This window comes from Hyaena hyaena, unplaced genomic scaffold (genome assembly GCF_003009895.1).
Source record: "Hyaena hyaena isolate Hyena2069 unplaced genomic scaffold, ASM300989v1 scaffold_914, whole genome shotgun sequence".
In the NCBI taxonomy this organism is placed as follows: domain Eukaryota; kingdom Metazoa; phylum Chordata; class Mammalia; order Carnivora; family Hyaenidae; genus Hyaena; species Hyaena hyaena.
Window position 1 is genome coordinate 377,187 of NW_024081545.1, and position 27,019 is coordinate 404,205.

At 37.6% G+C, this 27,019-nt stretch overlaps 1 protein-coding gene across 3 annotated transcripts in view; it reads left to right on the plus strand.

Moving 5' to 3' along the window:
* The first annotated feature begins 370 nt into the window (after positions 1 to 370).
* Positions 371 to 27,019, plus strand: part of UBE2D3 (ubiquitin conjugating enzyme E2 D3) — a 28,776-nt gene continuing 2,127 nt past the window's right edge. Inside the window, exons 1-7 of one of the 3 annotated variants that reach the window (XM_039220816.1) lie at positions 371 to 494; positions 1,784 to 1,938; positions 16,116 to 16,179; positions 16,269 to 16,300; positions 22,662 to 22,739; positions 23,668 to 23,773; positions 25,585 to 25,678. In XM_039220816.1, coding sequence (XP_039076747.1) covers positions 1,915 to 1,938; positions 16,116 to 16,179; positions 16,269 to 16,300; positions 22,662 to 22,739; positions 23,668 to 23,773; positions 25,585 to 25,678 — 398 coding nt within the window. In that variant the 5' untranslated portion in view covers positions 371 to 494; positions 1,784 to 1,914. Of the gene's footprint in view, positions 495 to 632; positions 705 to 910; positions 1,014 to 1,783; positions 1,939 to 16,115; positions 16,180 to 16,268; positions 16,301 to 22,661; positions 22,740 to 23,667; positions 23,774 to 25,584; positions 25,679 to 27,019 lie in introns of those variants that run through there. The other 2 variants (XM_039220817.1, XM_039220815.1) reach the window with 2 other exon arrangements.

Genomic DNA, 27,019 nt, shown 5'->3' on the forward strand with positions numbered 1-27,019 from the left:
ACGTGATAGCGCTGATCAGCGGTTCGCCTGCTTCTATTTAAAACGACTGTTTTCATTCTGAGAGGTGCCTCCTCCCATTGGTTAACCGGACCGGCCGGGCAGGCAAGTAAAATATCCCTCACCTGCTTCCCCGAAAACTTCAAAAGCCCGGGTCAACCTGGGCTAAAGTTATCTAGTAATTAGTTCGTGGTACCTCCCCACCGCACATTCCTGATTGGGCGCGTGAGAGACGGATGCGTCGGCGCGCGCTCTAACCAGTCCGGGGAATTCCATTTCCTCTCCCTCCCACCAGCACAAGCATTCAGGGGCGGTGCTTCCCGGCGACGGCCCGCCCCAACTCAAGCCGGTGCCTATTGCATCTCGCGAGAATTTGTGGATTTGGGGGCGGGCCCCCATCAGGAAGAGCGCACAAAACTGCCCTTAAGTCATTGCAGAGCTATAGCTCCTGTTAGCCAGCCACGAGGTTCTCGCGAGACCCGTCGCCTCAATACCAAGTGAGGAAATTGGGGGACGCTGCTGGGAGGGGCGTGGGGCTCAACCGCGCAGCTGCCGCTTCCATTACCTTCCTCCCATGGTCTCCTTCCGGTTCTCGATGCTTCTCTGAGTCGGAGGGTTTCCGCCGTTCGTCCACCCTTCCCCCCAGCCCATGACCCGCCTCCGGCCCCCGCCCTCCCAGTCCAATCTCCGATCTGTTTAGTAAGAAGGTGCTGTTCCGAAAAGAAGGAAATGGGGGTAGCATAGATAAATTCGGCCCTGGACGTAGGAAGTAATCCGTCCCCCTTCACCCTTAGATTGGTCCTGTGCTCGCGACGGCGGCGTTGGCGGACTGATACGCGGCGGTGAAGAGGCAGGAGGAGGGGGGAGGGGCGGAGCGTGGCAGCTGGCAGTAGTTCCGTCAGAGCGGACATCTTGTGGCTGTGTCGTGCGCGTGAGCCCCGTAGGGCCGGGGAGGCACCAGCTGCCGCGCGGGGAGGAGGCCGAGGCCGCAGCTTGAGGGAGGCCCCGGCCCCTCTGTACGCGTGGGTGTGGACGGCTAGGGGAAGGGAAGGGAGGCCGGCCCACTGGCCGGCCGGGTAAGAGGGGAATACAGGCCTTGGTTGGCTTGAGTGACCAGCCTGTTGGGTGGGGTAGGGTGAGAAGGCTAGAGAAGCCGGGGCCTCTCTTGCTTAAGGGGTGGGGGAATGGGCGCGTCCTCGCGCCTAAGCCGGAGCCTCAGGGGCAGCACGGGCGCGTGGTGGCGGTGGCTGGGCGGGCGCGTGCGGGAGCGCGCTGGAAGGCGGAGTGTACGGTGGCGTCAGGGGCCGACACAGAATAGCCCTAGCTGCGGGGACAGCTACATAGATCGAGCCTTTCCTCTTTTATTTCCTTCCCCTCCCTGGCCGCACCTTTGAGCAGAAACCGAAAGAAGTCCGGAGTCTCCTGTTTCCCCCTCCCCCCTAGCCTTTCTTTGCCCTAGTGACGCCGGCATAGCGCCGACTAGGCCCCGGCTCCTCCTCTGCTGGGCTCCGGACCCTGCCCCGCACCCACCCCTTTCTCCTACGCCTCTTCCTCTCCCACCCGGGTTTCTTCCTTTCGAGAGGTCGGGAAGTCAAACTTGTAGCCGCCCCTCCGCTCTTCCTGTCACCTTCTCCTCCTCTTCGGGCCGAAGCACGGCAGAGAGGTTGTTGGTGGCTTTGCCACGCCACCCCACCCACCCCGGATCGCGACCGTTTTAAGGGACCTGGATTCATCAGGGTCTCTTCGGGGCCTGTGCGAGTGCTGATCTGCTCCGTTTTTGCAAAAGGCGCCTGTGTCTGGCAGAGCCGGTGTGAGACGAAGAGACCATCCTTCCCTGCTGCCCGAATAATCAGGAGTTTTGGCCGGACCTTTGAGCACACACCGAGAGAGTGAGGAGCCAGACGAAAAGCACAGACTATGGCGCTGAAACGGATTAATAAGGTAACCCTGGGGGCTGAAGGGAATAGGATCGTAGGAGAAAAGGTTCAGTACCAGAGGAAAGCGTGGGGGTGGGGAGGAAGTATAATTATGAAAACGTCCCTCTTTGGGTCACTTCTGTTGGGGGATGGGAAACGCAGATCTTCTTTAAAGGAGGGAGGCTTAAAGCTAGAGAACGGAACACTTGTGGCGAATGGTGTTATCCTGAGTACGTTTCAGTGGAATCGGTGCAAATTAGAGGTGGGGGAGTGTAATTTCGGGCTCCTTGGTTCTGCTTCTAAAAGAAGAGTTAGTCTTGTTTGAGATCGGAATTGCCGAGACACGCTCCAGCAGATGTCATGGCGCTTCCTATTCTCGGTGCTTAAAAACTTCAATTATAAGATCAAGGTTCTTAGTCTTTCTACTGGGAAGAATCATAGGAAACTCAGGGGAGAAGAACGTATAAATCTGGCGGGTCCCGAACTTATTTGGGGGTCGGTATAGAAGTCTCTTGGCTGAAAAGTAGTGAATGATCAGCCTAGCCAAACAATCGGCTGGGGACAGGTTACACAAGAAAAAGTGAGGTTGGGAGTAGATGGGCTGACACTGTTACCGCTTCCTGTGTTTTGTAGTTGAGGCTTCTCACCCGAAGCTATTTATCTGAGGGACACCGGGAACTGATGTAAAAGGCTTCTGGAAGCTCCCTTCTTTGGGGGGGGGGGGGCGCGGACTAGGGGTGTGATGGCAGTAAGGGAAGGCTAGGTGTACCTAATTTTGCCTCGGCTCATTTAATAACACTTTCGGGGAAGGATGTTTCGCTATCTAAAATGTGGTTTGATACTAAACTCTCCATAGAAGTTGAAAAAAATAGGTTTTCGAGGCTTGGGGGTGAGCGGAACCTCCACCTCCGGTGGTTTAGTCTCATTTTCTTGCTCTAACTTCTATCCCGCATTTTAAGATGGCGGCTGCTTTAACTGGTTCAGGCTCTTTCCGGCATCTCCTTTTCTAATAATATAAAATAATATCCTTTGTTAAGTGTTAACTTTTACGTCAGATTGTACATAGCTCTTAAGACGTCCTGCTCAAGACTTTATCTATATTCAAACTCTCAGACTGTATTTCCCTTTTTTGTAACTTGTGTATGTGTGGTGTGTTTGGTTCTTGCACAATCGAGGAGGGTGGAGTATTTACAGCTAACTTGAAAAAAATGTCATGGAATAAATTCAGCCTTACTAAAACTAGGAGACAGAGGAGGTTGTGGGTTAGAAACTTTGGATTTGATGGGTTACTGTTTTTAAAGGGGTTCTGGCTGGAAGGAATGACAAGGACTTGGCATTACTAAGTAGACTTGATGCTGCCTAATTTTGATTTATTTAATACGTGTGACTTTGGAGTTTATTTGACAAGATGAAGGTTCAGACCTTCACCGAATGTATCGAGGCTGAAATCTTGAATTTTGTTTTAGTCCATCATTGCATTGTCATTGTGTGTTTATGTGAAATATAAACTTAAATCTTTGTGATTTTGAGAGTGTGCAAAAGGAGAGAGAAAAATTTTCAACAGTTAACATGTAAAGCACAAAGGATTAAGCATCTCTTTGACCACTTCGAAGACAACCAGTACATTGGAAAAGCATAGTTAATACAAAGAATGTAACATTCAATACAAATCAAAACCCTTGATCTATGAGAATTAGTTCAGGCTACTAAGATGTGGAGTAGTTTCAAATCCGTAGCTTTTTATGCATGTGAAACTTCAAAGGAAGGTCTCATTGATTTTTTTTCTTTTACAGGTGATACGCAGCTGCTGTGACACCACTTTAATTATTTAAAAGCTCTAGAGAGGCAGTGTAATGGTTAAGAATGTGAACTTTGGAGCAGAAATGCTCCAGTAGAATTCTAGGACTGGGCAAGTTATTTGTATGACTCTATAAAATGAGTATTTGTTATGTATGAACAATAGTTGAGTGCCTGGTAGGTTCTAGATGCTAGGAATGCAGTAGTGAGCAAAACAGATTGAGGTTCCTAGATTTTATTTATTCAGTCATTTATTTTAGGATTAAAGAGTTTAATGTGTGCCTTTGAACAGGCATATGGCACTAAGATTATTACTCTTCAAAAACTTGTTAAAGAACTTTCCTAGTTTAATACTCTTCGTTAGTATCAGATTGTCTTCTCTTGTAAATGTTTTGAAGATAGGCGTAATACATTACCTGGACGTAATACTTTCCAAATTGGAAAAAACTGTTTATGTAGGACCATTGATTCAATGTACAGAAAGTTTTTAGGCATGTGGCTTGGTATTGAATCACATGGTGAAACTTTAAAAAAAAAAAAAAAAATCCCAGATCCAAAGAGAACTCTGTTTTACAAATATAGTAGGCATTGGTATTAGTATGGTATTTCTTGTGTACCCCCTTTTTTTTTAATGTCTGGAGCCCCCAAATTCCATATACTAATATACTTGGATTCCTTGTTGATGCTTCATTGAAATGCTTGTTGTTGGAATACTTTTAGCCAGTATTAGTTCATTTGATGAAGCTTTTGGATTTGTTTTTTCCTAAAGCTTACGTTAAAATATTTTGAGTATTTCTTAGACCAGACAGCCTTTTCAAACAATCTATTTGTTTCTCGCTGCATTACTTAATAAGCTGTAGTATGGTTTTACAAGGCTATTTATTAAACAAGAATGAAAAATGGGAACTCCCAAGTTGATGAGTGGTGTTTGAGGACCAAAGGCAATTATATTACTCTCATTAAACAAAAATAACTACAGTGGTTACTTGTATTTTGGGGAAATTTAAAAAGAACTTTACGTAAAATATGTGAGCCAAGCCTAGAAGAGTAGCTCATGTTTTGAGTGTTTGCAGTGTGTCAGAACTGTTTGAAACACTTGTATTAACTTACTTAATATTACAACTCAAGGAAGTAGGGTAAATTATTATCCCCATTTGGGAGGTTAGAAACCTGAAGCACAGAAAGATTAAAAACCAAAACAAAAACCTACTCCTAGTCTCTGATGGCAGAATTAGGATTAGAACCTGGACAGCCTGGCTCCACTGTGTGTCTTAACTGTGACGTCGTCTTTTAGGTTTTTAGTATTCAAAAAGGTTTTCTTTTGCATCATTCTGCTGCTAGTAATAGTCAGGACTTAACATATACTCTGCACCAAACTATGCCTAAACCCTTCATGGAAATCAGCTCATTTAATCCTCAACAACAATTCTGTGAGATGCTCTTTATTATTATGTTTTATGCATGAGGAAACTGGCACAGAGAGGTTACTTGTTACACAGCTAGTAAATGACTGAGGTTCAGATCAGACAGTCTACCTTAAGAGCTTTAAGCTTTTAAATTCCATGCTGTACTGCTGATCTGAACCATTTATTTCTATTTTATCAGGTGAATGAAGGTCATTTTAGTTTTGCTATCTGCAATAAGCCTCTGCTCTCCTCTCCCACTTCACTTTTAAATAATGGGGATTTCACTTTATTCTTAGGTTATAGCTAATTTGTGAATTAAGATCATCACTAACATAAATTTTGAAAGCAGGAGTGAATGTTCTTTTTGGTTGAGCTCTTAAAAGACTGGGAGCTGCCATGTTCCAACTAATTGCTGTGGGTATTTTAAAATACATTTGTCCCTAAAGAGCTTATAGGTTTTGCAGGTGTTCCTTTAGGATCCTCAAGGCTTTTCTGTAGCCAACTAAATTTGTGGGACAGTTGTGTGACTCATGGATACTGATCATGATGACCTTGGTGTTTAATGTATTAAGAGTGACTTATCTCGACACTTTTCATCATCCTGCTCCTTTGCAGTGTTAATTCTAGTTTTTGTTGTTCCTTGTTGATGCAACAAGTAAAAAGTTGAACACTCTTATTAGCACTGGGGGAAAAGCTACTTACTAAATATGTTACTAGATTATATGTTATTTAACTCATGGATTTCATTTGTGTATACAGTCAATTCTTGAAAATTTTCCAAATACTTTTACTGTAATGATTCCTTTCTAGTAAAGAAAACAGTAGGTTCCTAATACTGACATAAAAATGTTTTCAGATTAAGATCTTAAATCTTAGACTTTTGCATTCCATAATATGTTCTTGTTCGTGGATTTTGACATGAATTGCATTTATATATCAAGAAATTGAGCAGAGTTCTCAAGGAATATAGTATATGGGATCTTACCAGATATATGGAATCATTTTCTCTGGAACAGGCATAATTTTGAGATGTCCCTTGGGTGATTCTGAAGCCTCCCTCTGGTTAAGATCCACAAACATCGGGATAATCATTTAATCAGGACTTAACTGAGAGAGGTTTTACTCCGTTTGGCACTGTAGTCTAGTCCCAGGAGATAAAAATAAGGAAGCCTTGTCATTACCCATGAGAATCTCTGCTTTGAGTGGAAGAAACAAGCATATAAACACACGAATAGGTGCTGGTCACCTGGTACAACTTAACTTTAGAGAATCTAAATCAAGAATGGGAAGCACTTGTTTAAAAGAAATTAAAGAGAGGGTGTCTGATCTTTATAAGTTGAGTTCTGATTCTTGAGTTTGGCTCAGGTCTTGATCTCAAGGTTTGTGGGATTGATCCCTACATCAGGCTCTACTCTCACAGTGTGGAGCCTGCTTGGGATGCTGTGTCTCCCTCACTCTCTCAACAATAAACAAAGAAAAGGGGAATCTTTGTTCTTCTATCAGATTTACCCATTATAATTTTTTAATGTTTATTTAGTTTTTATGGGGGAGGGCAGAGAGAGAGGGAGACACAGAATCTGAGTTGACAGCAGAGCACCCAGAGTGGGGCTCAAACTCTAGAAATGCCAAGATCGTGATCTAAGCCAAAGTCAGGTGCTTAACTGACTGAGCCGTTCAGGCCCCCCAGATTTACCCATTATTAAAGATCGTTTATTTAAATATTTATTTATGCCGTATTTTGTTGTTTAAGGTGGATTTTATAACTATACTTAATTCTCTGTCAAAACAAAGTATTTTAAATCCGCCAGATTAAGTGATTTTCATTCTTCTACTGGAAAATTTTGTTGTTGGGTTTTGCTACCAACAGCAGTGATCTTACTTGAAAATCCAACAGTGTAATTAAGAGTGGATGCATTTAGTGACGTCTTAGCCAAGTTACCTTGCTAAATATGATTCTCAAAACTATCTATCTTCTGCCTTGTTATGTGTGAAAGGGGAATTCAGTGAAGTGTTTTATTCTTTCCTTACCTAAACATGATTTTTATCTGCAGCAGTACTTTCAGCAAAGTCTTGTATCATTCAGATTTACAACTTTTCATAGCTAGATTTGTCTTATTTTGCCTTGTAGGTTTTAGTTGTGAATTGCTATTTAGATACTTTGCTTTTAGGATGGAGTACCTTTTCACATTCATCCTACCTTTGTTATCATTTCAAAGCTAATATATAATTGGATGTCTTCAAACATGGGACTGCTGATAAAAACAAAAGTTATCGATGAAATGCCTTTAGTGTTTTCATGTGTCAAAGCTGAGACCTAAATTTGGCTTTATGTTTTGCCCATTTAGATAATGCCTATGAAAGAACAGCTTTGAATAATTTTAAGTGACTTAAATGGTGATCCAAAGAAACAAAACTGTAGTATCATTTATTAAAGCTGTTCTTTATATCTTGAGTAATGAGCAGGCACACTGTCTCACCTATAATTACAGCTAAACAGGAAGTTAATATATTGTCATTGATGTAATGAGACATGGTTTGTAGCACCTACCTCTTAATCCTTAAACTTAGGATTTCTCAGAAATTATAAATTCCAAAGTAAAATGATTTTAAAGTGACTATTCCTTTTCATTCTTAAGTCTACAGTCCTATGAAATTGTTCAGATCCCAAAATCTTTTTGCCAGGCTTCCTTCTTTTGAAATAACTTCTGGTAAGCATACATTTCTGAAATGTTTGCAGTTTCTTTCCTTACCATTTTGTGTCCACACACAGTATACAGAAATTTCACGACATTAAAGTCAGTAAGAAAATTTTTGTGTACTTCATAGTAAACCTGATCTTTATAAGAATAATTATAGCAGTTCTCATCTGGCAATAATTGTACTGCGTTTTGTCCTCCTATCACTTGTCTGAATATGTACCTTCATATTTTGTTAGGTTGTAAACAGTCCTTGAGGGTGAGTTTTAGCTCAGAATTTCTTTTGAAAGCACTCTTCTTTCCACTTCATGGCTTCATCTTATCCAGACCCCACAGTAGTATTTTATGTTGCTCAGTGTAGGATTTAGGAAGCAAGGGCTATCTTTATAGTGCTAATTCACATAGTTCTACAAATCTGGTCTCTGAGTCAAAAGTTTTAAGTGGACTCTTGGGTAAAATACAAGACCTTGCCTATCAGTAATGGCATGAACCTCTGAATTTTCCCAAAAGTGATGATAGGAATTATATCTGTACTACTATCATGACCTTAGTGTGAAAATGTACAAGATGGATAGTGAAATGTGGAATAACAAATGATTGTGAACATGCTGGTGGTAGTTACTGTACTTAAGGATGGAATCCATGGACTTGGCGTTATCACAGTAATTTCATAAATGCCGACTTCGGTTAAGTTGATCTAATGTTAAGTAGTGGTTGTCATTAGAAAGTTTAGAATGCTTCAGTGATTATTACTAGAAGCATTAAATCTTACTGGACACTGATCTGATCTGTCTGCTCTGTAGTTTCATTATTCATAAATAGTTACTGTATTTCCAATTTATGAGTTCTTTAATGGCAGAGACCATTTTTTATACTTCCCCATCATCTCCTCAGGCCTTTATGTTTAATACCTTGGCTTCTTGTTCTTCATAGTCTGGTTAGTCATTCACCTGTTTGTAATGAGTAAGATGTAGAGAGAGCAGAGAAGCAAAAAGCAAATATTTAGCGGTATGTTTAGACTTCTAGGCCTTTTCATGTTTTACTTCTAATAGTCAAATGTCAAAGAGATCCTGTGTGCTATAATGATCAAAGCAAAGATCTAAAGATAAACTGTGGGCTTTTTCTTAGGAGTCCCACAAAAGGAATGGTCATACTCCTTAATGTTTAATCATGTACCTTCAGATGAGAACACTCCCTGCCTTAAGCTGTACCTTTTGGCTACCTTTTAGAGAGATTTGCTTGACTCCTCCTACTATGGGTCTGTTTAGGCGCTTTTTTTTTTTTGTAATCTATTTCTGGGATCACATAAGTGAAGGAAGGATAGAGAGAGGGGGACAAGATTCACAGTGGGCTCTGCACCGACAGGCTGACAGCAGCAAGCCCAATGTGGGGCTCAAACTGCTGAACTGCTAGATCATGCATGACCTGAGCCAAAGTTAGACACTGAACCAACTTAGCCATCCAGGTGCCCTCTTTAGACTTTTAAATGACATGGAGAAGCTTATTTCTAAGTGAGGGAAGGCCTGGATTTTCATACTAGCCAAGTGTGCAGGAAGGTTTCAGGAGAAGCAGTTTAGAGGAAGATGATCCAAAAAAAAATTTCCTCCAGAAGAACATACCAAGGCAAAGAAATGTTGAACTTTGGTGAGGTTTTTTATGTCCTTGTATGCCCTTGATCCATTTTAGTGTCCCTTCATTTTGAGTGGAGCCTTTAGCAACTCCTCCTGTGTGCAAGTTCTTTCCTATTTTAGTGGTCTTAATAGTTAGCAAGGGGTGCCTGGGTGGGTCAGTCGGTTAAACATCCAACTCTTGATTTTGGCTCAGGTTATGATCTCATGGTTCATGAGTTTGAGCCCCATGTGTTGGGGGCTCTGTGCTGACAGTGTAGAGCCTGCTTGGGATTCTCGGTCTCCCTTTCTCTGTGCTCCTACCTCAAGTCGCTCTTTTTCAAAATAAATAAACATTTAAAAAATTTAAAAAAAAAAAGTTGGCCAAGAGCCCACCTTAGTAATGCTGTTCTTGGGGAAAAGGATGGTCATCGGTTTGAACATTTCTCAGGTGCTGTATGTGAGCTGTTTTCTGGTCCTTTCCATGTTCCTCCTCTCTACTGGGAAGCAAAGAGCTAACAGTTTCAGTGCTTAATAGGATTTTACCAAAGACAAAATTACTTTCGAAAGTTCATTGCGTAGGTGCTTCATTGAAAATTGATCTCAATCCAGTAAATACAGTTTCCTCTTGCAGTGGAATGGATAATTGTTTTCTCAGTTGGCTTTAATTTAAAGGCCATGTAACTTAAAAAATAGGTAACACTAGATTCACAGTGTAATAAGATGCCAACTAACTGATTATGGAGGAACTGATCCTGTGAAAATCTGTTTTCCATGTCTTGTTCAATCTGAGGCATTTATTCCTTAAGTAGAGTACTTAGTAGTAGTGGTGCAATTGAAATTATTTTCTTCATTTTGCCAGATGCCATATCAAATTTTTTAAATGCATCTTTGATGTAAGGACACCTTTTGAAAAAGCAGCCATTTTGAAATCTATTCCTAGACCTCTAATTTTCAAGTGTCTAGTAGATATGCTACTTTTGTGTTCTTAGGCATCGTAAAGTTTAGTATATCCTACACTTGCATGCAGTCTTTCCTCTGATGTAAAGTAGAAATGAGGTCTATTTTCCTAAAACTTTTGTAAGGGTAAAATGCTCAGTACTTAACTTTTTTTTTTATCCTCAGTGACTTAGTTCATGCTTTACTCTCACCTGAGTTACTGCTATAGTTTCCTAATGTAGTTATCTACTTCTCTGTCCTTTGTATTAGGAATTCCTACAATATGGAGATGAGTAATACCCACAGATTAAAATTTTGTATGGATATGTAGGGGATAGAAGGTCAGTAGAAGTGCTTGTCACAAATAGCCAGTGTTCAGGGCGCCTGGGTGGCTTAGTCAGTTAAACATTCAACTTCAGCTCAGGTCATGATCTCATAGTTGGTGAGTTCGAGCCCCACATCGGGCTTTGTGCTGACAGCTCAGAGCCTGGAGCCTGCTTCAGATTCTGTGTCTCCCTCTCTCCCTGCCCCTCCCCTGCTCATGCTCTGTCTCTCCCTTTCTCTCGCTCTCTCTCTCAAAAATTAATATTAAGAAAAAGCCAGTGTTCTGGGGCCACCTGGGTCTGGGTGGCCCAGTCGGTTGAGTGTTCAACTCGATTTTGGATCAAGTCATAGTCTCAGGGTCGTGGGATTGGGCCGCGTGTTGCGCTATGTGCTGAGTGTGGAGCCTGCTTAAGATTTTCTCACTCCCTCTGCCCCTCTCCCCCACTTGAATGTGTGTGCAGGCACGCTCACTCTCTAAGAAATTCTTTTAAAAACCCAATGTTCCGAATGATGTATATAGAAATATATGTAGCTACAGGTCTATATATAGTTAAAATTTGAAGCCCTGTAAAACAATGCTATATATTCTTAATAGATACATGTCTAGTAGTATATTAAAATGTGGAGAAGTAGTGGAAACCAAATTTCAGATAATTTATTACCTCCTGTAGGGGAAAAGGAATTGGGGAGTAAGTGAGGGATCTTCAGTTACATCTACAGCATTTTTGTTTTAAGTTACTTATTTTGAGGGAGAGAGAATCCCTCACCATCAACAGAGTCTGACTTGGGGCTCAAACTCCTGAACCTTGAAATCATGACTTGAGCCGAAACCAAGAGTTGGGCATTTAACTGACTGAGCCACCCAGGTGCCCCTATAGTTTGTTAGCTTGTTTTAAGGCTTTTTTTTTAAAAGTTTATTTTGGGGGCCAAGAGGGATAGAATCCCAAGCATGCTGTCAGTGCACAGCCCAGTGTGGGGCTCAGTCTCCAAACCGTGAGAACCTGAGCCGAAGTCAAGAGTCAGATACTTAACCAGTAACTGATTCACACAGGCACCCCTCTGCAGCACTTTTTTTTTTTTAAATGTTTTATTTATTTCTAGGAGAGAGAGAGAGCGTGAGCAGGGGAGGGTCAGAGTGAGAGGGAGTCACAGACTGAAACAGGCTCCAGGCTCCGAGCTGGCAGTCGGCACAGAGCCTGACGCGGGGCTCGAACCCACGAACCGCAAGATCATGACCTAAGCGAAAGTCGGACGCTTAACCGACTAAGCCACCCAGGCGCCCCTGCAGCACTTTATTTTTAATATGAAGGAAGTAGAGTAAAAATGTTCAGCTTTACTTATCAGGCTGGGTACACAAATTCATGGGTACTTCTAGGATATGACCTAATAATGATAAAAATTAAAAAGAGTTTCTTCTAGTATACTATTACCTGTATATTTAAAACAAAACAAAAAAACCCCAAATTTGATTTGCCTTATTCCTGCTTAAAGATTTCTGTGGTTCTCATTGCCTTTGGGATGGTCTTTGACATCTTCAAAGCTTTTGAAAGATTCCACTGTGGTTAACCTTTCTGGTCACATCTGCTACTTTCTTACCTGTACGTTTTGTGTTTCTGGTTGGTAGACCAGATAACAAGCGAATTTTTGCAGACTGTCTTTTTCACACCCTTGACTTTGAATGAGGTTCTCTGCTTGGAATGCTTATCCCTCCATCAGGACTCAGCTCAGTTGTCACTGTTTTTAAACCCAGACAAGGTTAGTGGTTACCTTTTCAGGATTCACAAAGCATTTAAATGCCTTTATTTTAAGCACTTAAAGTTGTTGAAATGTAGTTTTTGTTTTTTCATTGTGCCTACTTTATATTAACTCATTCTCTTGGGGAAGGGATTCATGTTTTGTCTCGGTATATTCAGACCTAACATGCTTGACACCAAATACACAGTTTTCCTATATGTGAATAAACGTTTTGATGTTGAAACTTTAGCTAATAGCAGATATTGCACTTTTCATTTTAGAAATAGATTTAAATTCTAGTTTCTGTGATTATATTAAAAGTTGCTAGACAGGACACATGATTTCTCCCTGTTCTCTCTAGCTTATTTTGAAGACAGTTCATTTAGATTTCTTACATGTGTTTAAAAAAACAAGAACTAAGCATTACATTGTGCTTCAGTGGGTTAAGCTCTATATAAATGGCAGTGGTTCCCAGTAGCTCTATGCTTAGAATGGGTCCTCTCCTCATTCTTGGGGTTTTTTTCTCCCTTGGACTTATTAGAAGGAAACTGGAGTGGTTAATGATCAAAGGAAATAGCTATAGGAGCCAGAGCAAGCTACAACCAGGGACTGAAATTCCATATCTTTATGCCCAGTCAGCTCTTATTATCTCTGTTGTCCAGTGTGGTCTCTTTTTCTTGGATTCACCATGTAATTTCAAGGCACATGCCTGCCAATAGCTCTAGGTCACATCCTTACAGCTCCTGATTAGAGAAGGAAGAAGTCTTCCTGCTTCAGTTTGAAAAAATAGGCGGAGATGGATGGACCTGACCTCATCAGGTTGCTTAGGTTGCTTTCCAGCCCTTTGAAATAATCACTGAGGCTGAAGGAACAAAATTTTATGATTAGCCCTGAGTAATGGGTGGCTATCCGCCACCATTAACAAAACACTACAATCATATGTTTTGGAGTAAGGGAAAAGCATTTCCATGGAAGCAGGGTAAGATAGTTTATTGAATAGATAAAATGTCTTACACATAGAAGAGCATCTGAGATGACTTCTTACTATGCTTTCTCTCATATTTTTTCTTGCTAAGATATTCTTATTCTCATTTGCTTTTGCTGTGGGTGTAATGTCATGAGAATTACTTGTTATCTTAGAGGCGAATGCTGGTACATGATTTAAAAGACCTGTTTTGATCCTTAAAATAACTTGGGTTATTTTTTTTTCAGTGTTGCATTTAATGTAGATTTTAGTATGTAAGATAATTGGCCTAATTATAGGTCTTTGGTTATTACTTCAGAGACGTCTTGGTCATGGAGAATGTGGAAAATAAGACACTCAAAGTATCTGAGTAATAAGAGCCTGAAATATTGGGAGGGAAGAGCTGAAATTAGACCTTCACTCTAAAGTTAGAATAATAATGCCAGCATTATAAAGGCTTAATTTGTAAATATTCTGCATAAAAACTTGTTTCTTCTATAAGAAACATTTTCGGACATTCTTCATAATTAAAATCTGTAACGTTAAATAGGGTATTGATATATTTTAAGTCAACATTATAGATTCCTGAAATTTTATTTATAATGAAGTTGTTTCTAGGTCACTTAGGTGTTTTGGTAGAGCAACCATCATTTAAATTGGTTTTATTTAAAAAATAACTGCATTTTTCTGGCATTTAAAGAAATTTATATTCAGAACGTGTTAAGGACATAATTTGGGCTAGATCAGTATAAGAAACTAGGAGATAAATTTTGTATGGAAAAGGGGGAGATGGTTTAGAACAGGTAACTTTTTAACCTTAAAATAGACTGGAGTTTTTTTTTGAACCCTTGGTGTTCCTTAAAGGAAAGATGAAATTTAAACTTTATATCTTGGCTTTTGGTATCTTTTTTTCTTTTTTTTTCTTTTTTTTCTTTTTCTTGGTGGGACAGTGAAACAGTAGAACTTGTTATATAAGCTTTGGAACATGGGAGAATTCTCTGTTCGTGTGTTAGACTAGACTACTTTTGATTCCTACCGACAGTGAAGTTTTTATGCCTTGAGGTGGTGTTAGAGCCCCATCATAACAAAAGTGGCTGATTATGGGAAGTAAATAATTGCCGTATGAAACCTAATCTGGCATATGAAAAAGTCATTTGCTTAGTAATGGGTAGTCGATTAGTTTAAGTTGCAAGTACTTTTCTATTTTTACTCAAAAAATGGTAGTTCTGGGCACCAGAATAGCTCAGTTAAGTGTCAGGCTCTTGATCAGCGCAGGTCTTAATCTCAGGGTTGTGAATTCAAGCCCCGTGCTCCGTGCTGAGCTCCATGCTGGACATTAAGCCTCCTTAAAACAAAATAAAACATGTAATTTCAAATACTTAATTCAAAATCATTTGGTAATTTGCAATGGTGTTTGTTTTTGTTTTTAAGCTAAAATGATAACAGTTTTATTGTTTAAGTTACTTACTTAGGGAAAGAAAATCCCAAGCAGGCTCTACGTTGACAGTGCAGAGCTGACAAGGGCCTCCAACCCACAAGCCATAAGTTCATGATCTGAGCAGAGATCAAAAATAGGAGGCTTAACCAACTGAGCCACCCAGGTGCCCCCATACATAATTTCTTTTAATCAATTGTTTAAAACCCCATTCAGAGTTTCTGTAATTCCTACTGATAAGGATCAACGGTGGTTGGAATGAATTTTCTCCTATTCTTAAATAATATTGAACATAAGGCATATTTATATAGGCAAGCATAAAGGTTTGATCTGATCTTCCATTATCCTAAGTTGTATATCCTGGCATTTCTTGAGGTTTTGATAACCTTAAAAACAGATGTGTGTGTTTCAGAAACAAGTTGGCAAAGTGTATCAGAGCAATCTCCAACCCCTAGTTTTATTGAGATGTAATTGACCTGTAACATTTTTAGTTTTAGAGCTACAACATCATGATTTATGTATTTTGTGAAATGATTACCACAAGGACAATTCTTTTGCGTAGGGGTTTGTTTTGTTTGTTTTTAACGGAGTGACTCTAGATTGATCACTGTTGAATAGTTGGCTACTTTCTGAAATGCATTTGGACCATGTGATAGAGGCATATGTTTGCTCTGCATCGAGCCCCTCCCTTCTCTGAAATAAACTTAAAAATTAAACAAAACATTTTCTTACTACATTATCCATATTTGTTATCTACAAGTTCTTATAAATACAAGTTATGTCTAATGGAATTTTGGAAACTACATGTTTTACTAAGACCAAATTTCAGTGTGTTCCAGAGTAATAGAGTTGAGTTGCAGGAATAAGGCCAAATCAAAAGGGATACCTACCTAGCCCCATTACAGAATTTTCAAGTGGAAAGTTAGGTCTGTGGAGATTGTGTGTGGTTCAGATAAAACAGGATTTAAGATAGTAGAAACAAGGGTCTCTGAGATGTTCTTAAAGTTCAGCAAACAACATGAATGTTGAGAATTGCCTTGTCTAAGTTCTTAAGCTATGAAAACATCTGATACAACTGTTTTGGTTTGGACAGCTTTTGTTGATGTAACAAAAATTTTGATATCTGTGCCATACTATATCCCAGGATCCTGGACTGTGATTACTTACGTTTTCTTTTACTAGAATGTATTAATGTGAACTATGATTGTATGTCCCTTAAAGAATGGGGTGAAGATAAACTGTTAACTCTCTTTGTTTGTTGTTATGATTACATGACCCATCATTTTCTGTTTTGGTGTAGGAACTTAGTGATTTGGCCCGTGACCCTCCAGCACAATGTTCTGCAGGTCCAGTTGGGGATGATAGTAAGTAACTTTCAAGTTGATTCTAATGACTAATTTCAAAAAAGCTTGTACATTTTTAGATAATGAGAGTTTTGTTTTGTTTCCCCTAGTGTTTCATTGGCAAGCCACAATTATGGGACCTGTAAGTATTAAGAATTAAAAATTCTTGCTTTTAATTAAAAATTCAACATTGATCTAGTTGTATTTAACTTAGTCTTATATTTATTAACATTGCAGTGCTGTTTTGGAACTGCCACAGTTGTACAGCTTTTGAAAGACATAATAATTTAATGAATTAGTCATTGTTACATATACCATATATATCTGTCCCTATATTCAGGTTCTAGAGTAGCATCTCTATGACCTATCAGATATTTCACTTTATCCTAGTTTCCTTTTGTAGTAATGTAAAGCATTATCCCAGAGCTTCCTGTTATTTATAGACCATTTAATTTATTAGCCCTACCATGGTGTTACTCAAAGATCTTATTCCTGTTGCTGCCAAAAATCTAAATTTTTATTGTATTTGATATTTGATTCCTTATAGAAATTTAGTTTTTACAAAATTTGAATATTTTTAGGTAGAAAGTGATATTTTGAATACAGCAAAATTCCTTTCTATCCTGGGTAGATAAGAAACTGTATATGCTGGATAATTGAATATTCAGAATTATGGATACCATCTAAGAATTTCACAGAATTAGAACGCAGTAAAACAACCTGGGGTAAGACTGTATCTTGCACAATACTTAATATTTTTTGACTTGGAAGGCACCTGAGGATTTCTATTCTATGTATGTCTTAATCTGCTTTCTTTCCCCCCCTTTTTGGTGGTTTAATCTCAACATAAATGTCAGTCATGTACTTGGTGAGATAATGAGTCAATAAATAGGTATATATATCATTTTAAAAGGCAAAATGCTCTTAGAAAAGTTAGCCAGCTGATGGATTGGTCAGTAAGTTTTTATTGCGTAGGTCCGTTGTTGATAACTTTAATCTTTTAATTGTGAAATGTTACAACCTGGAAGGAGATTGTGAGTTAAGTTAAACTTACTGGTATTGGTAGAGGGTGGATATTTAGCTTAACAATTTGAAACATATCTGTATTATTCTAATAAGAAAAAAAACTATACAGAGTCAGAATTGTTCACTTCTAGTTATCTCAAGGATTGTTTTTGGTATTGTAAATTTTGTTTTGCTTTAAAAATACTTCCTAATATTTTGTAACAAAATTGTGGTTTATTTATTTTAAGTGAACATAGTTAACTAGTCTGACTTTTACCCAGTGTGATTCACAGGGCAGTTTAGAGGTTAATGATCTTCATATAAGAACCCTGACAAGGCCCTCATTCCATAACAGTAGTGGCTGGGAGAGTAGCAGCTACCTCCCTTTTTTATATAGGGTTGTGTCTCATACTGTTCCTGTCCACTTCATTTTGCCTCCCTAGATTCTGTAGGCACTTGGATTAGCAGTTTCTAGAATTTTCTCATTATTGCCAATTTTTAAGGCAGAGTGTTCATAAAATGCCTTAGCATTTCTACCAAGTAAAAGCTCATCTTTGACCCAGAGGGTGCTTTAAGATAGTCTCATTATAAATATTAGTTGTCAGTATTAGTAAAGCACTAAAGAGTTGGTAATCAAGACTTTTAATTGGATGGCGTGCATAATAAACCCACTCTTTGACACCAGTGTGACATTTTTCTGCTGGGCTTTGAGACTTCACTGTTTATTGAACTGTTTTTTCCCGAAAGGTAAGGAATATGCTTAGAGTAAATCAAAGTGAAGCATAAGTGAGTAGTTTATGCCACTAATTTTCTAGAGAATAAGAGAAGATTGCATATCCTGACCCTTTTGTAGCTGCTTACTTAACTTGCCATTATATTTTTTTACTTGTTAATTATATCAATGACAGTTTTCTGCTTTTAAAAACAAATACTTGTTTTTCAGAACTATTTAAATATTCCTTGATTAGCAAAATTTGCAGAAACTGTATTTTAGTGACTACCAGTTTTAGATGCCAACTTCAAAATAGTGAGCAATTATCCCTACTGTAGAGTCAACAATAAAACAACTCATGTTCTTATTTTGGGTTTTGATTGCATCTTTGTGATAAAACATCACGGTTTAATTAGGTGAATAATTGCTTTATTTTGTTACTGTGCTTACATTATGTGACATGTAGATAAATGAGCTAAAACATTGGGCCATTGGTACTATAACAACCCATATATTTGCAGATTTGCTGAAAGAATTAAGTGGAAACAATTGCTTTGGAGTACTTTTTAGGTCAGTTAAAATGATTGGCAGTGCCACATAACTAAAGGTTCCTGACTAAGGAATGGAGTGGAGCATCTAATTTTAAGTTTTAATACAGAGTAACTTGAATTTTAGTGTATTAAAGTCTGAGAATGTTCTTGATCATTAAATTTATGAGACACAAATGCTTTTTTCTAATAACCATTTGAATTGGCTTATTCTTAAGGTAAGATACTTTGGAAGTACAAATACTAATAAAAATTAAACCTTAAACCTTGGAAAGAATTGACAGAACATTGTTGGTTATATGGTTCTTAAACTTTGGTGGTGGCTGGGGTTTTTAATATATTAAGGGCAATTACTATTAACAATTGATAAAGTTGGGAAAAATTAACTCCCTACCTGTTTCTGATATTTATACACCTTATTACTCTTTAATTGGAAATGGAGCTAATTTGAAATTATTTGGAGAACCACACTAACTTCCACCTAATCTATGATACAGCCAAGGAAGAAAGTACCATATTTGAATAACATAATGTCACCTTTGGCAGCTTGAGCAGAATCAGCTACAAAAACCACCTGAAGTCAAATAATTGGTTCATAGATATTGTCTTATTATTGGTCCATAGGGTTATTTTTAAACTTATTTTAAATACATTATGTCAGTTCCTGCAAAGGTTAATGATACATGAAAGCTCTTTCCTTAATGACATTTATAAAGGAGCTTTGTAATCCAGAGGAAGAGTAAAGGAAGTGGGAAATATAAGTAAGTTATAAATATGTTGGATAATAGTAAATGTACAGAAAGACCGTATAAAAGAAAGGCAACAGGCAGATTGAACTAAAGGACAGGAAGGCTGTATTGTCTTTTTAAGGACATTTAAGCTTAAGATAGACTCTGGTGTAGGTAGGGTCCTACAGATGAAGTTACGGATGCAGGTAAGAGTATTTCAAGTAGGAACGCCTGGTGGCTCAGTCTTTTGAGCATCTGACCCTTGATATTGACTTGTGTTATGATCCCAGGGTTGTGGGATCAAGCTTTGTTGTCAGGCTTGCCTTGTGTGTTTGCTTAACATTCTCTCCTTCTGCCTGTCTCCCTCATTCTCTCACATTTGTACTCTCTCTCTAATAAAAAAATTTTTTTAAGAATTATTTCAAGTAGAAGAAAGAAGTAATAGGAGAAAAAGATATGAAACATTTTATGTGCAGTAAAGAGCACATTTAAAAGAGGTGGAAGTTGAGACCATCTATATTGGTGGGTCATAAAGCACCGTATGTGCTTAGGAGTCTGCACTTTATCTTGAAAGCTGTGCTAGATTTCAAGCAGGGCTGCAACTTGTGTCTTAAGATAACTTCAGAAATATGGTGAGGGATAAATTAGAAGAAAGCCAGAGTGAAGACCGGAATACCAGTACGTAGGAATAGCATAATGTAGAAAAATAAGTAAGATCTGGAATGAAGGTAGTGGTAGCAGTGGGCATAAAGGAGAAGCAGCTAGGTCAAGAGATTATAAGGATCTTAAGATTGGTAACTACTTTGATCCGTGATGGTTTGTGGTTTGGGTTTTGGACATGAGACATCCAAGGATAAATATTCATAGGCGTTTGAATATATATTGAAATGAATAGCCATATAGAGAAGGACTCAAGAGTTACCAGAGTAGGTATGGGTCAGGAAATAGAAGCAGAAGATGGATCTGTGGGAATATCAGCACTCTATGATTGCCATAGGGGAGGAGGACAGACACTAAGAAGGAGCCACTTGGACAAATTGTAGTAAAATTAGGGTGTAGAAGGTTTCTAAAGAGACCCAGTATAGATTCTGGATTTGGGTCAGTTTACAATCAAAATATTCCTTTTTTAATTTCTTTTCGATTTATATATAGTAACTTTGATATATAGCCCCAATCTTTTAGATGACATAGTTTGGTTAGGTTAACCCTGGATCTTACCATTTTACTGGTTTTTCCTCTTTGAATTGATGGAGTTGCAGTGTTAAATTATAACAATGAAGTATTTTCACCCCTTAAGTTCAGTTCTTTTTTTTTTTTTTTTGAACAAGTGAAATGAAATTTGGTTTTGCTAGAATCTTATGATTAGATTGCCTTTATTCAGAAGCAGTCAGATACAGCACTTGGGATTGTATGAAACTTGGAAATAAAACTTAGAATTTCTCTCTTTTTTATTTTTTTAAGATTATTTGTTTTGAGAGAGAGTGAGAGCATGAACAGGAGGGGCAGAGAGAGAGAAGGAAAGAGAATCCCAAGCAGGCTCCATGCTTTCAGCCCGATGTCGGACTCGATTCACAAACTGAAGATCGTGGCCTGAGCCAAGATCAAGAATCATGTGCTTAACTGACGGGGGAGCCACTCAAGTGCCCTTAGAATTTTTCTAATTGGATTTTATAAAATTTTAATACTGTTTAGGATTACCTTAAATTGTTAATTGTACACGGTACAACATTTTCAGTATTAGTCCTATAAAAGTGTATGCCATTTGAAGCATCTACTCCCAGTTGATATAGCTGTTTAACAAAGATACATTAATCTGTTAATTTCAGACCATATTCTGGTGCCTTGCTTTGATTTGTTTTTTTCTATACTTCTCAATGCTGCTTTGCAGTTGTAGTTTTTCAAATTAAAATTTTGTAGACAATATGAAAAGAAAGGACTTGGGAGTTATAAAAGGACTCATTGTCTTCTCATTTACTAGTTGTATGTTCCTTTGAACTTTATTCATCATCAGTAAGTTGACATTTTTCCTTCAAATCGTGGGTATATCCCATTCATTTTTCATAATATCTGCAACATTCCATTGCGTGTCTCTTTACCATACTGTGAGCCCATCAAGATAAGTTGTTTTCAGTATCCCTTATACAATCCTGATCTATAGACGGGAGTTAGATTAATTCAGGTATTTATTTCACAGAGAACTGGGGATTAAATAAACACTACTAAAGTGTCAGATCCGGAAAAATTTTTATTTGCCTGATATCCAGAATGGGCATAGTAAAAGGCTTATATTAGCACTGTGTACATATTCTTCTAATGCAAAGGAATAGATGTTGCTAATAACTCACTATAAATTTTCCACATCTTTAGGTCAGTTCTTTGCATATCTAGAAGCAATTAAGCAAAGTTTTTTATTAAGTCACTGTTTTGTTCTCACTTTCTGATCCATTGTTGACTAATGGTCTTCATAAGACCTAGGTTTTATCCTATACCATTCACCTGAGTTATTTCTTCAAGTTCCATTATATTTGTTCGTAAAATGGGAAAAATACCTTTTTCCTGATCTTGGTTAAATTAAATGTAAAATTCTAACAAGTAGTGTTTCCCAAATGTTACTTCATACTAATGTTGTATAATAAGTATTTACTAACAGAGTACTTCATACTCAAATTATAATCAAAACAAGGGAGGAAGAGTGATGCGATAGCTTGAAATTTTGTTTTGAAGTGGAAGAACAAATGTTCTACGTTTTTTTCCACATCTCATAATCCCATGTGTTGGTTTGCTGTGGGTTTTTTTTAGTATGCTTTAAAAGAAAAAACTTCCTTGGTTTTAAATGAGGATTTTGAAGGGTTACTGGTTGGCTCAGTCAGAAGAGCATGTGACTCTTGATCTCAGGGTTGTGAGTTCAACCCCCACCCACATTGGTTGTGGAGATTGCTTAAATAAATAAACTTCTTAAAAAGAATTCTGAGGAGCTATTGGGAATTAAACTTGTTAAAAATATATTTTGTTTCTGTTTTGCTTCTCCTCTTGAAGATAGTTACAGGTTAACCTGCAGTAGCTAATAACAGTTTGGTTTGCCAGTAGCCAGAGTGGTGTGTTGAGGTACAAAGTCTTCTGTGTATGTATGGCTATCGTTAGAAGAAATAAATAAAAGAGCTTATTTTCAAATTTATGTTTGATATATAATTCTTTTATAGACTTCATTGCTAAGCATACTTTTTCTTTGTGAAAATAGGGATCTAGAATGCTTGTTTCTGGACAGTTTTTCAGTTCTTTGGTGACTTAAATGGGATCTAAGTAAATAAGGATTCATTGTTCTATAGTAAATTTTGATTGTATATTTTCTAGTAATATGAACTAAGTTGTGGAATAGTTTAGATTCTGTTGCAGTGTAAACAGGTAATTTTGGTCCATATTAAATGCTTATTTAGAAAATAGAAATGTTACCTGGATTATTTAGCAGTAATATTTTAAATGTCAGAGTTAAGCAAATTTTTCTTTTCACAGAATGACAGCCCATATCAAGGTGGTGTATTCTTTTTGACAATTCATTTTCCTACAGACTACCCCTTCAAACCACCTAAGGCAAGTATTTGTCCCCAAAAGTCATTAGTATAGATTTGTGCTTTATTTCAAAAGAATAGAGTATATTTAGAAATTAAGGTTTTGTTCATACAGATTTGGATTATTTTGTAAAATAGTAGACTTTCAGCTATTCAACTTTGTATACATTTGCATATGTTGCTGCAACCTAGGCTATGTATGTTGGAGCTTAGACAGGCTATATCTTTTAGGGATTTGGGTTTGCATATGTAACAATAAATCTGTCAAAACTTAAAAGTCGCTTAATGCTCTGAAGTGACTGGTTTACAGTCAAACCATGTGGTCCTTGACTTTTCAGAGCAATTAACATAAATCCAACTTCTATGAATACCTTATAGAAAGTAACAGAACATTGGCACTTCAACCATCTTTGCAATCAATGTTATAGGTGTAGTATTACAATTACTTGAGATGAAACACTTTTGTGATGATGGAAATTTTTATTTTATGTACAGTGGAAATGCAGACTAAAATACGTATGTTTTGTAACTTGATACCTTAATTGAGTTGGTCTATAAATTTACATTCTGAAGTTCCTTTACTTTTTTAATGAACGTTAATTAGCCTTCACAATGCTCTTTTTAATATTCATGACATGATAGAGCCAAAGTTAACCTTCAGAATACCCCCATTATATCATTGATAGTAAAAATTGTTGCCCCAAAGTTAAATTTTCTATTTTAATGAAAGAGAAGGAGCCCCTGGAAGATCTTGATCAGAATATCAAATGAGTTTCTGTAATTTTTAGTCCTAGTATATATAAAGTAGGTTATAGCCATTTGATTTTGTATGTGTGTATTAGTGTGGCAGTATTTTAAACCTTGCTAAAAATGAAAGTCTTATTTCAGATTAGGATACTTGCTTTTACTTGAGAAAAATACCTTAAAAATGTTTTTTTAATTTATTTTAGGTTGCATTTACAACAAGAATTTATCATCCAAATATTAACAGTAATGGCAGCATTTGTCTCGATATTCTAAGATCACAGTGGTCTCCTGCTTTAACTATTTCTAAAGGTAAAAGTACTTTCAGAGAAAGGCTTGACCTGCTTAGATTTATAGTCTTGGAAAGGTCTCTAGATCAATTCTGGTCTACTTTTAATTCGGATCCATCATGTGACATCTCTAATAGGTTATCCAGTCTCCACAAGAATATCCCAGATGGAGATGGAGTGCCTCCATCTTTCTCCATTGTGAATGATTGGTGGCTTTTATATTAGTTTTCCCCCACAAATAAAATCACCTACCACAAAACTACTTAATGGCAAGGAAGTCTGCCCTCTAGTAACCTTTGGGTATTGGTGTTGGCTTAGTATTACTTAAGGTACAAAAAATGAGGTTTTTAATGTTCCTAAATAAGACAGTGTTTCAGATAGGTTTGTGCAGTGAATTTGAATCTGCTAAAAGGGTAATGTAACATCTTCCAAACTTTGACTAAAATCACTCTTTTGGAAGAGAAAGAAAGTTCCTTATCTTTACCTGAAGATTTTTATAACCACTCTAAGGTTTTATATTATAAAATCTTATAACGCTTTGCAGTGTCTGGCATATAACCTACAAAGTGAATTAGATATATGTTCTGTGATTCTGGGTATCGTCTTAAGTTCATGAATTGAACAGGTCAGAGTAAGAACTAAAGTTGCGAAGGTTCACTTAGTGATAGAGAGGTGCCTGCCTGGCTGGCTTAGTCAGTGGAGCATGACTCTTTGATTTTGAAGTTATGAGTTCAAGCCCCATGTTGGGTATAGGGATTGCTTAAAAATAAAATCGTGAGGGGCACTTGGATGGCTCAGTCAGTTAAGTGTCCAACTCTTGATCTCGGATCAGGTCTCAATCTCAGAGTTATGTGCTCAAGCCCTACGTTGGGCTTTGTGCTGGGTGTGAAGCCTACTTTAAAAATGTGTGTGTAGGTATATAATAAAATCTTCCGGAAAAAAAGTAATGGAGATAGACTTCAGCATTTATTTAATCAGTACTCTTAGTTTATAAATTCAAGGAGACAGAACACAGTGAAGCAGTTGGGGATTTTTGTGAAACTCCCTGAGGGTAGAGCAGAGAACAGATTTTCTTCTTTTCTTTTTTTTTTTTTTAATTTTTAATGTTTATCTTTGAGAGAGATAGAGGAGACACAAAATCTGAAGCAGGCTCCAAGCTCTGAGCTGTCAGCACAGAGGCCAATGTGGATCTTGAACTCAAACCGTGAGATCATGACCAGAGCCAAAGTCGGAGGCCAAACCAACTGAGTCACCCAGGTGCCCCCTTTTAATGTATATATTTATTTAAGTAATCTCTACACCCAGCATGGGGCTTGAACTCACCAACCCAAGATCAAGAGTCTCATGGTCTCCTGGCTGAGCCAGCTAGACACCCTGAGAATGGATTTTTCAACATGCCAACAGCTGAGAATAATACTGCACAAATGTTCCCTGCATTATTCTTTACTAAATTTCCCGCCTCAAAGTACCAAGAAACATCAGTTACTTAACTTCTAATGCCACTTATTAAACAGAATAATAAACTAATTATAGCATTGTTTGACTCTCTTGGAATTCCTGAGTTTGGCAGTATTTTTATAGCTGGTCAGCACTAAACTTGATGCCAACAAAGCTGTATTTTTGGCATTCCTTATGTGTCTCCTGTGAAGCAAAATGTCTGTAAAGCTGTCTCATTGACATTAAGATACAAACTAATAAATCTTTTGAGAATTGAGGTTTTTAATACATGTTTCTAAATACATTTTATTTATCCATATTCCCAATGCTAGGTAACAGACTTTTTTTTTCTTTCTTTCTTTTTTCTTTTTCTTTTTCTTTTTTTTTTTTTTGCAGTTCTTTTATCCATTTGTTCACTGCTATGTGATCCAAACCCAGATGACCCCCTAGTGCCAGAGATTGCACGGATCTATAAAACAGACAGAGATAAGTAAGTATGTAGAAGAAGAGTGTTTTGTTTTTGTTTTTTTTTTTTTAATGAGTTAAGCTTACACTCTGCTTTAAAGAAGACTTGATGATTATTTCTGGTAAGATAATTAAAATGTGCAGAAAGCTAGTTTTGGAAATGTGATTATTTTTTAAATCAGTTTCAGTTTATATTAAACAGTGAATAGCCCCTCTAAAACGTTTTAATTTCCCAACATGTTCAGTGCTTCTTGTCACTCTTAAGTGTTTGAAGAGAAAGCAGATTTTTCTTTATCTCAATTATGTTTTTGAATCAAATAACTGGTACCATTATAAAATTGTCTAAATTCCTCAAATGTTTGAATTAAAACCTTTATGTACTACTTCACCATTATAACTTTGTCATATGTTATAATTAATGCTAAGTATACTTGTTCAATTAGGTACAATAGGTTAGCAAGAGAGTGGACAGAGAAATACGCTATGTTGTAGGGTAAGAGGATCTGCACTCTATGGTGCGCTTATTCATGGTACTGCCAGCACTTGAGTGCTGCATGCTTTAAGGCACTGTCTTAACTAACAAAAGATAACAGATGTGACAGTTTTCTGAAAACTGTACATTTAACTGCTTGATCTCTGTTTAGCGTGAAAGTATACCCAAAAGTCCTTATTGCTTGAGAGTATTTTTTTTTGCATGGCAAAGCAGTTATATATAGCACTAGTAAGAAATGAAAGTTTAAATAGTATCTTTTTCAAACTACCACAGTTATTTAAATTTTAAAGTTGGTATATTTTAATTTTTATACCAATACTATATGAAATGTGATGATAGTTCAAATTTGGCCAAGAGATAATAAGGGGGAAAATAGTTTTAATGAGGCCTTCAAGCATCTAAACTAAGTATTCCTTACTGACAAGCATGCATTAATATCAGCTATATTTTGTGGCTCCCTGTATGCTAAATGAAACCTTCATTTTAAAGTGCTGGCTTTTTAAGAGAGTGTTCTTAAATGAGGTAACCATGAATGGTAGAATTTCTATATGCTAAAGTTTAGGAAAGTGGTTGAACCATGTTTACTTCTTGGTTTAAAATGAAGCTAGTTAATACTTCATAAAGTTCAAACTGGAAATATAAATCTAAAAGTTCTGTACCCTTTGTATATTCATTTCTTAAGGCTATCATATTTTTGTTGGTAAGTAACTTACAGCATGGATGAAATATAGAAAGAAATTGGTAACAATTATCAATATGGATGATAATCCTCAGTGAAAATAACCTTGCTCGTGTGTGAATTATGTTGATCTTTTTAAACAAAGATGCCCCCGAGTTGTACTACTAGAGATTCTCATGAAGTCTCAAGTGGGA